Raw genomic sequence first — 14,453 nt, forward strand, 5'->3', positions numbered from 1 at the left:
CATTTTTTTATATCTTGTTTTCAAGTTTTATATTCTTATCAAGTCATGTTATTTGAATTTATTGGTTAAATTGTAATTTTAGTTTTCATTTTATTCTTGATTTACAAAATGATTTTCCTACTTGCAATTTTGTTTTTCACATTTTTAAAAATTTATAATTTTGATGCAATCATCAGTTTTGTATATACTTCATTTCTTTTATTTTTTTCCAATAGAACCATAAACCTTAAAAAATTATTTAAGGTGGCATTAAGAATTAATCAATTAATTAAAATATAGAAAACAAAACAAATAAACATATGAAAAATTGATTGCAAATTTTCTAAAATGTGTGAACTAAAACTATGAGAAAAGTAAATAGGAGAATAAAAATTACAGATAAAAATTAAAGGAAGATCAAAATTGTAACACGGTCAATTTAGTTTCACTTAAAAATTTCATAAACCATATTAAATTAAAAATATTTTTTAAATAACTTAATTTTAAAATAAAGTTAATTTAATTTAAATTTAGAAATGCAAAATTAATTTGAATATGAGATTTTTATATTTTAAAATTTAAATTTAATATTCAGATATTTAATTCATTGGAATGTATGTAATTTGATGTTTTTAAAGGGTACGAAAAAAGTGTAAGAAAAATTATGTAAAATAATTTTATTATTATATTTTTTTACATAAATTTAACATAATAAAAATACGGACACAACAATGCGTAGCATTTATACTTTCCTAGTATAATATAATGTAATTATTATATGTAAAATTCAACATCCAATTGACCTACTTGTAAAGGGACAATTAATCCAAAATAAAAGAATCATAAAATCATAAAATATGTTCTTTGGAGTCAGGACAAAGTGAAGTGCGGCCGATTTTAGGGACAACGATATTGAAAAGAAATGCAACGCATGCACGCTATCTGGCTGGAAATTGTCTTGTCCACGTCATCGACAAACTTTTAAATTCCAAAACTAACCCCAGCATGCAATCTATTGCCTTCTCGCTCCCCCTCTTCTCTTCTTCATATATACCAAACCGATGCACACCAATCTCTGATAGCAAAAACTCGTTTTTTGCTTTCCCTCTGTGCGAACTGCGAAGCTCAAAAGCTTCGTCGTTTCGTTTTCACCACGTCGTATTGTTATTGCCGTTGCTATTTTTTTACCTGTCGTTTTATTGGTTCGGCTGTAATGGAGAGGGTCCTTGGAGGAAAGTTTAAAGTCGGTAAAAAAATTGGGAGCGGATCATTCGGTGAAATTCACATTGGTCGGATTTTTTTTAATTATTATTATTATTATTATTATTATTATTATTATTATTATTATTATTATTATTATTATCATTAGAATAAATTCTCAATTTCATTTTTAAAAAATTATAGTTAATGAATTATCCTTAGATCATTTTTATCTTCTCACTAGTCTAAAAATTTTAGATTGTTAATGGCTAAATCAATAATAAATTAGTTTTTTAAGGAATTAATTTCATAATAAAATATTTAGAGAAATACAATATGATGATAAAATAATTTTTGAATTACTAAGTTAATAAATATTTTTTTAGAGAATATATCTGATAACGTATATAGTTTTGGGGACTCATTAAATTAATAGTTTATTATTAATATTATTATTTGTTTAACATGCATGCATATGTTTTGTCCAGGGGCACATATCGAGACTTCTGAAATTGTGGCCATCAAGATGGTGAGTTTTAATTTCTTCATCTTGTCACTGGAAAAATTGAGTTACGTCAATTTTTGGCTTTCTTTGTTTTTAGCTACTAGTATTTAATTTTCATGCGTGTTGGCGCCAATAACAGAAATTAAACAGGCTGAAAGGCACCGAGTAGTTTGTAAGAGGTTATATTATTGTCCTTTATTGTAACTGCCATTAAAGCAATAATTTGGACAAAGAAAAATATTTTTTTGAAAGAAACTAAAAAATAATATTTGTGTAGCAATCTTTTGTACTTTCATGCTTGATTATGCTATTTACAGAAAATCAGATGTGCCAAGTCACGGTTTGATCAGAAATGCACATTTAAAGAAAATGAATTGTTCGATCATATTTTTCTTTTGCCTTTTTTGGTGGCTAGTTATGTATAAGATTAACTTAATCCATATCATTCATATAATAGTATAAATTTTTTTCATTCGTATTAATAAGAATGATTTATTTAATAGGAAAATCTATATTTGATTCTTATCTTGTGTAAAAATAAATAAAATTTAACCAACGACATCTAGAAATTCCGAACAACATTAAACTCTAGCCCAATGAATTAGAGACTATATGTGATCTCTCTGATCTAGCTAGGACTAAAAAATGTAAAAAATTAACTTTTTACTAATATTTTATGGTTGGATGAATGTAGTTCCTTAGGTAAATTAAGTGTCATGAATAAAGGTTATGCATTAAAATATAATAAGAATTAAATATGTTTTTTAGTCTTTCAAAATGATTTAGTTTTGATTTTTAATTCTTTCACCTTAATAGACACGTGTTTTAGTCCCTCGTTAGGACTATAATCAAATAAGTTTTGATATATAAAATTTAAAATGAATAGTTTTGATGAGAACTAAAACTAAAATTTATGATACATTGAGGAATTAAAACATAAGTTAATCCATAATCAGTATTTATAATACATGATTGCTTAGATGAATTGTTTATCATAAATTTATGAGCTCTACAATATTACATAGATTAAAAAAAAATTATACAAAAATTTACTCCAATGTTAAGTTGTAAAGTGAGTGCTTAACTTGAATCACATTAAATTTTGTAATTGAAAAATAATTCTTTAATTGGAAAGAATGAATTAAGGAACGGTTGTTTATATAAACAACTCACTTAAGCAATACACTATCGACTTATCTGCTCCAGTGATAAAATCTTGTTATGAAACATTGCTTAATTTTATGCAACTTATTAAACACCCGCTCTAATAAAATAAAAACCTGCACTTTCTGTCCCTTGGTGAAATTCATGAATCTTGTTAAATATTTGAGTTTGAAAAAGAGAGTGGGAAAGAGAGTGTGATAGACTCTGTTGTATGCTTACAATCCCCATTTCCCAAGAGTTTTCACTTTTTCTATTATCTTTTTATACCTGTGAATTCTGATATTTGAAAACTATATGTATGATCTGGTACTGGTAGTGATTTGTAACTTGTAATTGCAATATTTCTTGTTTTATAGGAGAACAGGAAAACCAATCAGCCACAGCTACAGTTTGAGGCCAAGTTATATAGTACTCTTCAAGGAGGAAGTAAGTTAACAGAAGCACAACTGTGTGTTGGATAATCCAAATGCTCTTGCAACAGTTTCCATGTATTTTGTTAATAGATTCTGATTCCACATAGTTATGATGGAATTCAAGGTGGTATTCCAAGAATGAAATGGTGTGGTACTGATGGAGACAGCAATGTTCTTGTTATTGAACTTCTCGGACCGAGTCTTGAAGACCTCTTTTTCTTCTGTGGGAATAAATTTTCACTCAAAACAGTTTTGATGTTGGCTGATCAGTTGGTAATCACTGATTCATTTTCAGGATTGGTTTCTTAATTTTCAATGAAGAAATCCTTTTTGCAATTTAGTTCAGGACGTGATCCTATTTTGTGTATGCTGCTGTTGTAACAGTTTCTTTTGTCTCTTAACATTCCCTCTTTCTGCATAAAGCTTCTCATGGGTGGAAGTTTCTAAACTCACGAGAATAGAAAATTAATGGCATGTTTAATTCCCTTCTCCCTTTTTGGTTTTAAAAATTGTTCACAAGCAATTCCACACTCTTAGCAATGAATTTTCATCCAAAATATTAAGCTTTGAAAATGGTTTCCAAAACAAGTGTTTCAAAAACCAAAAATAGAAACAATCGGGAGATGTTTACTCAACTTTTTCAACCTCTCTCAATTTCACACCATGTTGTACCACCTTCCACTAGCCATCTGAGCAACCTTGTTAAGTTACATTTTGAAAACTAAAAACAGTTTCTAAAGTAAAAATCATACACACCCTAAATCTGTTTTTGTTTAATTGACTACAACAGCTTACAAGGATAGAGTACTTGCACTCCAAAGGATTTTTGCATAGGGATATCAAACCGGATAACTTCCTTATGGGTCTTGGGAAGAAAGCAAATCAGGTAGCTTCATTAGCATTCATATTTTATTCTCTTTGATAACTTATGTTGATAATTTTTTGTGTGGTGATTCATTTATGCTTGCAATTTTTAATACTCCTATAATTGCTGCAATCTGTTACACTTACAGGTTTATATGATTGATTTTGGACTAGCAAAAGAATATAGGGACCCTTTCACAAATAAGCATATCCCTTACAGGTATAAGTTTTTTCTGTTCTGTTTTATTATTTTTATCTAATCTCTTCTTGTTATGAATCTGTGTATTGTGAGGTTTTCTAGTCACTCAAACCTAGTTAACTACTTTTCCGTCATATGATATACTTCCTTTAATAAAATATTCCTCATATCTGTCCCTATAGTAATTTTGCTAAAAGTAATTCTAATCAATGGGAAGCATTGCAACTTGTAGTCTATGAAATTCCAAACAATTTTTTTTATTGATTCATTCTCAGTGTTACTTGTGCTCTACCAGTTTAAATTTAATCAGGCAGGTTATTGTTGCTGAATGTTTGTTTTTACTTTTTACCTTAATACACTAATCCAGAGAGAACAAAGGCTTAACAGGGACTGCACGTTATGCAAGTTACAATGCTCACTCAGGAATTGGTAAATACAAAGAATTTTGCCTTCTTTTTGCTCTATAGATTGTAACCTATAACTTTTCCTCAATTTTGATTTAATTCTTCAGAGCAAAGTCGTCGAGATGATTTGGAGTCTCTTGGCTATGTTTTAATGTACTTTTTAAGAGGAAGGTATATATGTCTCATCCTGCTAATAGTAATTTTGCTAGGCTTCTTGATTTCACAAAAATGTTTGAGTCAATGAGTATTAGTTGCCCGTGTTTTCCAGCTATGAAGGGCTTGACTTCTTGGTTCTTGCATTTTTTAGCCTTCCTTGGCAGGGTTTGCAAGCTGTCACCAAAAGGCAAAAATATGACAAAATTTGCAAAAAGAAGTTATCAACTCCCATTGAGGTGTGTTCATAAGTTATTTTCTACTTTTACCTGTACTGGTTCAGTTCCTTTTTTTTTGTCATAAGTCAGAGATTACAGATGTTCCTCAATCCACTAGGTAAGAGACTAATTCACCTCGCAATGTGTGTTTGCCTCTTATTCAAAGGAATTTTGCACATGGTAGGAATCAAACATAGGTTCTACCGTTAAATAGATCGTTCTCATTCATGTGAACACGAGAATCAAAAACTTGTTCGGTTGCTTTAATCGTATATGAACAATTTTATGGTTAACTTATGGTCTAGAAATAGGTTCAGAAACTATAATGGAGTTAGATTGGTGTAGACTTTCCTTTACTCACTTCCACTCTCTTTTCATTTTTCATTTATTCATTTGGGTTGGGTGAGAGGCAAGGTCAAAGTGTGAGTGAGCAAATTAAGAATGGCAAATGGTAATTAGAAATTATGCTAAACTAGGTGAAGTAGCTGCTTTCCAAATCTAGGTTCCAAGACTTGAATCCTTGACTGCATAATCAAGTTATCTACCAAGCAGGACCGTGCAAGATGCAAGGCAAATTAGGCATTAGCCTAAGGCTCCCAAAAAAAAAAAAATTTAGGCTCCTAATTTTTTTTATTACTAACTATTAATAAATTTTAACTAATCAAAATAAAATAATTTAGAATCTCTCTTCTCTAAAAATTAGTCAATCAATATCATCTTTTTAAAAATTAACCAATATCACAATTAGTCATTTAAAGTATTTTAATTATCCCAAAAAAGTAAATCCCTATTAACTTTCCTTTAATATCACAACTGATCAAAATAAAATAATTTAGAATTTCTCTTTTCCCTAAAAATTAGTCAATCAATATCATCTTTCTAAAAATGAACCAATATCATAATTAATATCATTTAAAGTATTTTATTTATCCCAAAAAAGTAAATCCCTATTTTATTTATAAGACCCCTTTTTATATTATCCCAAAAAAGCAAAATCTGACAATGTTAGGTGCTAGAGGCACTCTGCATTTGTGCTCTTAGTTCGTTCAGTTACGTTGTTTTATTTTCTGATTGATAAAAAAAAGTCAGTTGACGTACGATTCTAACCTTGCATGAAAATTCTTGTTTAAATACATAAAAATTACACATGTAGTCATCGAGTTGATAAGAATTTCTCTATCATGCCTATATAGATAACAAATATCTTTTTTGTTCATTCAAGTGTTTCTCATATTAATTAACAAGATAAATGAATCATGCCAACATCATATTGTCTCACTGAGGATTTAATAGGAATAAATATTGATAGCTATATGGTTAGATAATTATTCAAACTATTCAAACCTAAGGACATATAAGAAACTTCTTAGGCTGTTTATACTATTGTGTGTTCGACACTTCTTATTATGTGTCTAATTCAAACAATATTTATTGTTGGCTTCAACACTTAAACTGTCACTTTTATACAACTAACACACTTAAAAAAACATAAAAGGTTATTTTAAAAAATGAATATATCACCAATTTAGATATTTTGTTATGTGTGTATGTGGTATTCATGTGTCCTATATTTTAAACATTAGTCATGTCGGAGTGTCTTTGAATATTTACTTCATAGCAATTATGAGTTTCTTAAAGAATGCTATCACTGGTTTAATCAATGTTCAGGCCAATTTTAATCAATGTTCAGCTCATATCGTGTGGAATTACCTTCTTACTTTCTACAACCTGAGGGACATTTTCCTGTTGAATTTATTGTTATAAGTAGAAGTTTATTGACTACATGTTTCTTGTTTATAGATACTATGCAAGTCATATCCTGTGGAATTTGCTTCTTACTTTCATTACTGCCGCTCCTTGACATTTGATCAACGGCCAGATTATGGTCTTTTAAAGCGCCTGTTTCGTAATTTGTTCACTCGTGCAGGTATTAACTTAGTGTTTTTTCATATGCTATCATGACTTTTTGAAGATATTAATTTGTATGTTGGTTCATTGTTTTAGTCCCACTAGTATTAACTGTAATAGAATCAACTAATACAATACCCTACGATGTATAGAAGTTTCATATTGACTATTTAATCTTTGTCCTTGTACGTTGCTAGATTTTGTGCCTAGTATCTCTCTGTTTAGGCACTTAGTTATTTACTATTGGTTACATAGTATGAGATTGGAGATTGGATTTACTAGAGTATAAATTTATTGAGAAAAATCTAACTCTCATATCAACTATAAATAAGATCAAGATATAATATATAAGTGAGTGAAAATCTTTACCTAAGAGTTAGTTTTTTGGGTTGAGTTAGATCCCAACCCACATTGTGCCACCCGTTATTGGATCACCTATATTGTGTAAATTTCATGCTCAAGATGTTTCAAATGTATATAAGTAAAGAGAACTCTTACTTTATAAGTTAATTTTGTAGGATCGAGTTACACTCAAACCCACATTATAAGAAAATCATCTTACATCTTATTGGTTTGGCTGATTTTGCCATCTTTATTCATTATCCCAAATGTAAAATCAAGTATTCGTGTGGTCCCCATTTTACGAATTCTTTGATTTACATCATATTGTTTATTAGTATTTGGGAATAAATAATTTTAATAGTATCATGGATATTGCTGTGTTTCTGTACTTCATTGATCATAATGCTGACGGTCTCATCTGTGTTATACATTGGTGTGTTATATTTATCTTCTCTTCTAATGTTATAAAATCTTGTTTGGCAGGATATGATTCTGACTATTTATTTGACTGGACCATTCTAAAATATCAACAGATGCAACAGGAAAAGACACAAAGTCAACCACCTGTTAGTAGTTTCCTTGGCCTAGTTTTCAAAATAACAATTGTGAATGAATTGCTTCTATAAGCACCCTTCTCCCTCATACTGCAATCTTTTTGTTGAGTCTTCATTAAAGCTTCTCTAACCTCCTTTCTCCATTGTGATGACATATTAATTTTGTTTTCTTTTTCATAACTTTCAACACCTCTTAAAAGTTTTGCTTTCAACTATGGTTTTCTCAATTTCATTTACAGGGTTGCAAAACGTTATGTGGATTTTCTGATAGCTTATGTATTAAATAGGTCTTGATTTTATTGAATATTGAACTTGACTATTTTGGAGTTGCAGGCTCCACTAGCTGTGCCTACCAGTCTTGAACCAGTGGATGAGGATAATCATAAAGGTAACTCCAGTCTTGTATCATGTATTTGAAGAATCCATTCTTATAATTGGGAAGTTTTCAGAAGAAAAGTAGTATTGTGTATTAAGTCAAGTGATTTTCATGGTGAGGTTTGTTCACAGCAGAATGAGTTAGGAATTTAAGGTGATGTGTTTTAATGCCCATTCAAAAAAGGAAAAAGAAAACAGAATATTTGCAGCTGATTAGTTTGTGAGGATTAATTTTTATGCACATTTTCTGTTGAAATCAGAAAAGTATGATAGCATCTGATATATTTCCTTCATCTCTAATTACAAGATTCTTTTAACTAATTAAATTTATCAAATATTTATAGTATGATCCAAAAATTACTTTTTTCTAATCTCTTTATCCACTTAATTATATTTTATTAATATTTGGAGAGAGAATAATTAAGTAAGAATATATAAAAATAATATTAATTAAGCATTTAAAAATTAGAAAAGGATCTTATAAAAAAAACAAACAAAATTTTAAAAAAGATTTTAGGAACGGAGGGAGAACTAAACAATTAGTCAATATGGTTAGATGTTTACCAATTTACTTTGTGTGGATTAATACTTTGTTTAACGGTCACAGTTCTAGACTGTGATAAGTTTATAAGGTTACTCTATAGTGGAGGAATGCTGCTATATAAAACACATTCTGATGCCTTAGTTCCTTTTTCAGGAGTCAATGATTCCATTAAAATTGCTGTGGCAACACCAAAAGTCAATGTTGATCATCAACGTGTTTTTAAGACAACGGCATCTAATGTTCAGAATCTTAATGCCAAGATTCCAGAGAAACATGTATACTCCTGTTGACAATTTCACCATTGTTTTCTTGCATCTATTTCTTTTTCATAAATAATAGAAGTTAACTTATATTCTGTTCCTGGAAATATATTTCTCTCACAACTTTAGTCCCTGATTTAAACTAATTCTAAATTTCATTGGATACAATATTTAAACTCATTTCATGCTTCATGTGGGAGTAACATGGAAGATATTTGAATAACTTGAAGAACTAAATCATGCACATAATTTATTTAACGACTAAATTGATAGTGAAATACATTTTCAAGGATCAAATTACCATTTTAAATTTCTAAGATCCCTTACTCTTATGTGCTTGTTATATATATAGTCAATTTAATCATAATGATCCTTATATTTATCCTATGAAGAAAGGACACTTCTCTTCTTCGAAGTGCTGTAATGTATATTGGTACACTTGGACACTTATTTGACACTTGTCCGTCAATTCTTATTAAATGTCTAATTCAAAAAATATTTTTTGTTGGCTTGAACACTTAAGCCGTTGTTTTTACACAATTAATACACAAGAAAAAATATAAGTTAGTTTAAAAGATGAATATATCACCAATTTAGATATTTTGTTATGTATGTATATGGTGTTCCCGTGTTCTATATTTTAGACATCAATTGTGTTTAAGTGTCAGTCTCCATATCGTGTCCGGTTTCCGTGTTTCCGTGTTTGAGTCTATGCTTCATAGTATTTCAATGAGGTAATGCATTTGATAGGGAATTTGGGATAAATATTTTGCAGATTGTGAACAATGGTTCATCTGTGCCAACTGCTATGCCCAGAGTTTCCATAGAAAATGCCACAAAACAAGTAAGGCCTGCAGGAACCTCAAATGTGGGTCATGGATTAGGGAATAAGACTGGTGCTTCAGGATGCATTGTTCCTTCACTACGCCGAACTTCGTCAACCAGACAATAGGTAAGGGAAAAGCCGAACCAGAATTTGAACCTGAACTCTGATTTCTATTATTATGCTTTCCTTAGATGTTGATTCTGTTCTATTATATCACAAAATGCTAAATATTTTGCTGAGACACTGTTTACCCCTCAGACATGGATTTTGAAGGTGTCACCAATTTACCCGAGCATGACACAATCCTATCAAATGCATTGGTGGACAACATAACATGCTCAGTGAGATAAATGTCCTCATTAAAGATTTTGGGAAGAGGGAAAAAGTAGGGTATGGAGAAAGTTGAAGACTATGATGGTAGCTGTTGCCTGCAGAGAGGGAACGTGGTCAATATGGAAGGGATTCAACTCAACTATCTCCTGACATGATTTCCCATTTGAAAAATAATATTCAGCTCAAAATAACTACAACAACAAAGTCTTATCTTATTGGAGTGAGATCAATTAAAATAATCACACGACACTATTATGTTCAAAATAACAACAACAAAAAAAAAAACTAACCTATTAATTGGGGGGTTGGCATTTGCTCTGTATTTGTGACGAATCAAACATGCATGGGTGAAGAGATGTGGCAATCCTTCTTTTGGTCACGGTCATCTATCAATCAATATTTGTTTTTCTTTGAAGCTTTTTGCCTATGACTATGTACAGTTAAATTTGTCGGTTTACATTTAATATTTAATAATTTGTTTAAAAATGAATCCAAATATCGAATTCATAGTGTTTTGAACCGAATTGGATTGCTTTTTTGCTTTGTTAAATTTGGTCGTAGAATAGAAAGGTTTGTACTGCAATAATAAAACCTCTGGTGTTAAGGATTAAATGTTAACGGGGATATCCAACGTCCTAAACTAGGAAGAGATGGGGTCCTTCAAATGCTAATGCATGTCTTTATTATTTTCATTAATGAAAAGAAGATAAGTATTTTAGACTTGAATGGGGGACAAAACTTAGATAAATTTCTTCTACTTCTTTAAGTTGGAGTAATAATTAACGTCACACTCATTTTATTTCCAACATCCATTCATATACATGGTTAATTATATATATAAATATATGATTAATTTTATTTCACAACCAATTAAGAATAAACAAATGTGATTATATAAAATTGTTGATTAGTTAATATTATTTATTTGTGAAGTAAAACTAATCATTATTAAACCTAAAGGGTTGGCGTAATGGTGTAAGGTCTCGTCGAGTTCATATGAGTGAGAATGATTTATTTAGCGAGAGAACCTGTGTTCGATTCTCACAATGTGCAAAATTCCTCAGTTGAAGTGATCTTTCACATTGTCATTCAATACCAAATTGTCAATATCAAATGCATCCAAAGTTGGATCGGTTAAACTTCCTCCAACCAAGTCAATACTACTTCCGCTACCACTTTCCCCTAAAGGTTGCTCTTGCTCAACTTGGAGATTGTCTTCATCAAAAATATCATCTCCCTCTTTTGTTATCCACTCATCATCAGATTTCATATCTTCAAATGGAAGAGCAATATTTTTTCTTGTTTGTCTACTTTTGAGCTTCAAGTTGTACATGACATAAACTAAGTCATTCATTTTCTTTTGATGCAAACAGTTTCATCACCTTTCATTTATTTAAAATTAAAATAAATTAATTGGTAAAGCTCAATAAAGTGCTCTATAAACAAGTTCGGCATTATTAAGGTTAGGAGCTCGGTCCAAGAATGCCAAAACAAAAAGGCTTCTATCCTTAAAGTGGTACAACACAATTCGTATGATCCTAATTAAAATTGTAGTTCATGTTTTTGGTTCTATTCTCTAATCAAAATTGTAGTTTTATCTTAGTAAAATGTTGACCTTTAACACAATTTTTTATATCGTAGATTTTGGATGTGAAACTTCACTTATGATTAGAGAACAACACACATTTTGTGCAAAACTAAAAATTATAGGAGAACATGCACCTAAATGATTTCATTGCCTTCTAAATGGATATGTTCACATCTTCAGGTAGGGAACCCAAAGACTGATGATTACTATGACTATAAAGGCCTTCTAGAATATGCATGGAGCCATGCGGTTATATCAGACCAGCAATACGACAAAGCAAAACAATTATGTGATTTTAAACAATTTGAATGGTCTAATGAATGCAACAAGGCCATGAATGAAGTGTTCCAAGATTACTCAAAAATTGACATTGTTGAATGAACAAATATTTACAAGTTCCATAAGCAGGTCTCTGATTATCTATATGCCCAATATAAACTTTCAACAAATCTGAAGCTTCTTTGAGAAAGAAAACACCTTAGCCCCTGGTTTTTTATGTCTATTTATTTAATATCATAGTTTGAATTGCAACATCTATGATTATGACCTGTTATTACATTCCCGGACAAGTATTAATATATATATATATAGACACACACACATGTGCCTTACTCCAAACTACCTGAGAGCACAAAAGAAAGCATAAACTCACAGTAATTTGATTAAAATCCACACAACAACGTCTCGCAGAGCAAGTCAATTAAGCAAGAAACAACAACATCTCACAATTTCAAATACTTTTCTTCCAATTAAAGCCTTACACATAAACCCAAAGACCCATAATCATACAATTGAAATTGAAAGAAGAGGAGAAATTACCATCACTTTTGTGGAGCAAAGCTTGGAGCTAGGTCATGATGAGAAAGGAGGAAGGTCATGAAATGAGGGCTTTCGACAAGTGAAGGCTTTCAATGTTCTGCGATAACGATGACGACGACAAGTGAGGGCTTTCAATGTTCAGCACTCAAACAAAAGCAGAACTCGAACAAGGCAGAGTGGCAGACAAAGTCGTGAGTTTTGGGTTTTCGTAAGTAAGTAGCTCAGCACCAACACGACGACGTTTCAGGTTTTTGTAAACCCGCAGACTCATAGCAGACTCACGAGTCTACCCAAACTCGCCCGAGTCTACGCTAAATCGGACGAGTCTACTCCATTTTCGATTCTGCTTCCGATTTAACTCGCCGAACCTTAGTGGAATCATAAAATCATACGATTTTATGATTTAAAACGCGAGTTTAACAACCATGGTGCCAGCCACTCCACCACAAGCGAAATTAGTCTCTAATACAGTGGGTTGGGGGACACCCTTTTGGTCTTTGACCTAGAACAAAAAAAAAACTAATCATTATTAGACATTTTAGTATAACATTGTGAACCACCTGTGAATAAGGATGTTTATGGCTCGGTTTGATTTGGTTTTTCATCAAAAATAAAATGAGTCCGGCTCAAAACAAGTCCATCAAAGTTTACAAAAGAAATCTTGTTATATAGTGGAATAAAATAAAGTAAAATAACATCATGCAATTGAAATAAAAACTCATGCCCCAATGTCACATCCTATCAGAACATTGTATCTTAACATCCTCTAGCACGATTTTCTTTAAAGTCATCCACCCAGTTATCTGCTCCCACGAACACAAGGTTCAAGATCATCATAGGATCCGAACACAAATAACATACAGGGAGTGAGTTATCACATTTCTAAATAAAATACAGATAAACAAAAACATAATCAAAATAAATTATAGAAGTATTTATAACATAGCTCAACTTAATATAATCCATGTCACTTCACCACTTTATCATTTAAAATTTATTTTTCAATCACTAATCACATTACACATGAATCACACACTCGAGTCAAGATGTAACAACACTCATCAATTCCATAATAAACAATTCACAGGCGTTATACAACAATTATGCTAAGACTCAAGCCTATAATGCAATGTGGTACCATGTCAGTGAAAAACCACACTAGGTGCTTTAGAGTACATAACAAGAAACGCCACAAAATGGGTATGTTAGGTCACTCTCACTAAGTAAAATCATAAGGTGGCCAGTTGGGATCACTCTGTTCTGTGAGAATAATCCAATCATATGAGATCAACATAGGCTTAAAGGAGCACTCAAATCGAGTGTCTTTACCCCCAAGGCCTAGTCTCTAAAGAATCCGTTAGGGCATCACCTTCCTGATTCAAGTCCAACCCGTAAACAACTTTTGCACGCAGACACTACTCATGAATTATACAATACCTTCGTGTTTCAAACACGTTTAACACACTGCGCTACACTTTAACACTTCAGGTTCCTAACTTGGAACCCTACACTTTCCCTTTAACTATTCGTGCATAAACATTTTTCTCAAGGTAAACCCTAGTCAGGTTATTATATAATTCACAGCTCACACACAAGTACTGTCATATCAAGCATGAACCACACACTTATTCACAACCATATCCCATCTCCACAATTAACATCTCACAATCCACCATCACATGTTTATGTGTGTCTCAAAAATTAACACATGCTCAACTTTGCACTTATACTCAATCTTAGCAACAATGTTATAATCTCATTATAGCAATTTATCACATCTCATAAATCATATATACATCACACAA

General features: G+C 31.1%; 1 protein-coding gene across 3 annotated transcripts; it reads left to right on the plus strand.

Moving 5' to 3' along the window:
• Nucleotides 1-1,043: 1,043 nt before the first annotated feature.
• LOC114392735 (casein kinase 1-like protein 3) lies at nt 1,044-10,727 on the plus strand. 3 transcript variants are annotated; one of them, XM_028353961.1, is made up of 15 exons: nt 1,044-1,268; nt 1,668-1,708; nt 3,205-3,274; nt 3,386-3,534; nt 4,052-4,147; nt 4,275-4,345; nt 4,692-4,753; nt 4,836-4,899; nt 4,997-5,120; nt 6,900-7,026; nt 7,833-7,915; nt 8,237-8,291; nt 8,976-9,097; nt 9,858-10,034; nt 10,167-10,727. In XM_028353961.1, exons 1-14 carry the CDS (start codon nt 1,193-1,195, stop codon nt 10,032-10,034), a joined length of 1,317 nt encoding a protein of 438 aa, XP_028209762.1. In that variant the 5' UTR covers nt 1,044-1,192; the 3' UTR covers nt 10,167-10,727. The 3 variants fall into 3 exon arrangements, with proteins under 3 accessions (XP_028209762.1, XP_028209763.1, XP_028209764.1); XM_028353962.1 differs by having other exon boundaries at nt 10,182-10,727; XM_028353963.1 differs by having other exon boundaries at nt 5,036-5,120.
• Nucleotides 10,728-14,453: the final 3,726 nt, after the last annotated feature.

This window comes from Glycine soja, chromosome 17, assembly GCF_004193775.1.
Source record: "Glycine soja cultivar W05 chromosome 17, ASM419377v2, whole genome shotgun sequence".
Classification (NCBI taxonomy): Eukaryota; Viridiplantae; Streptophyta; class Magnoliopsida; order Fabales; family Fabaceae; genus Glycine; species Glycine soja.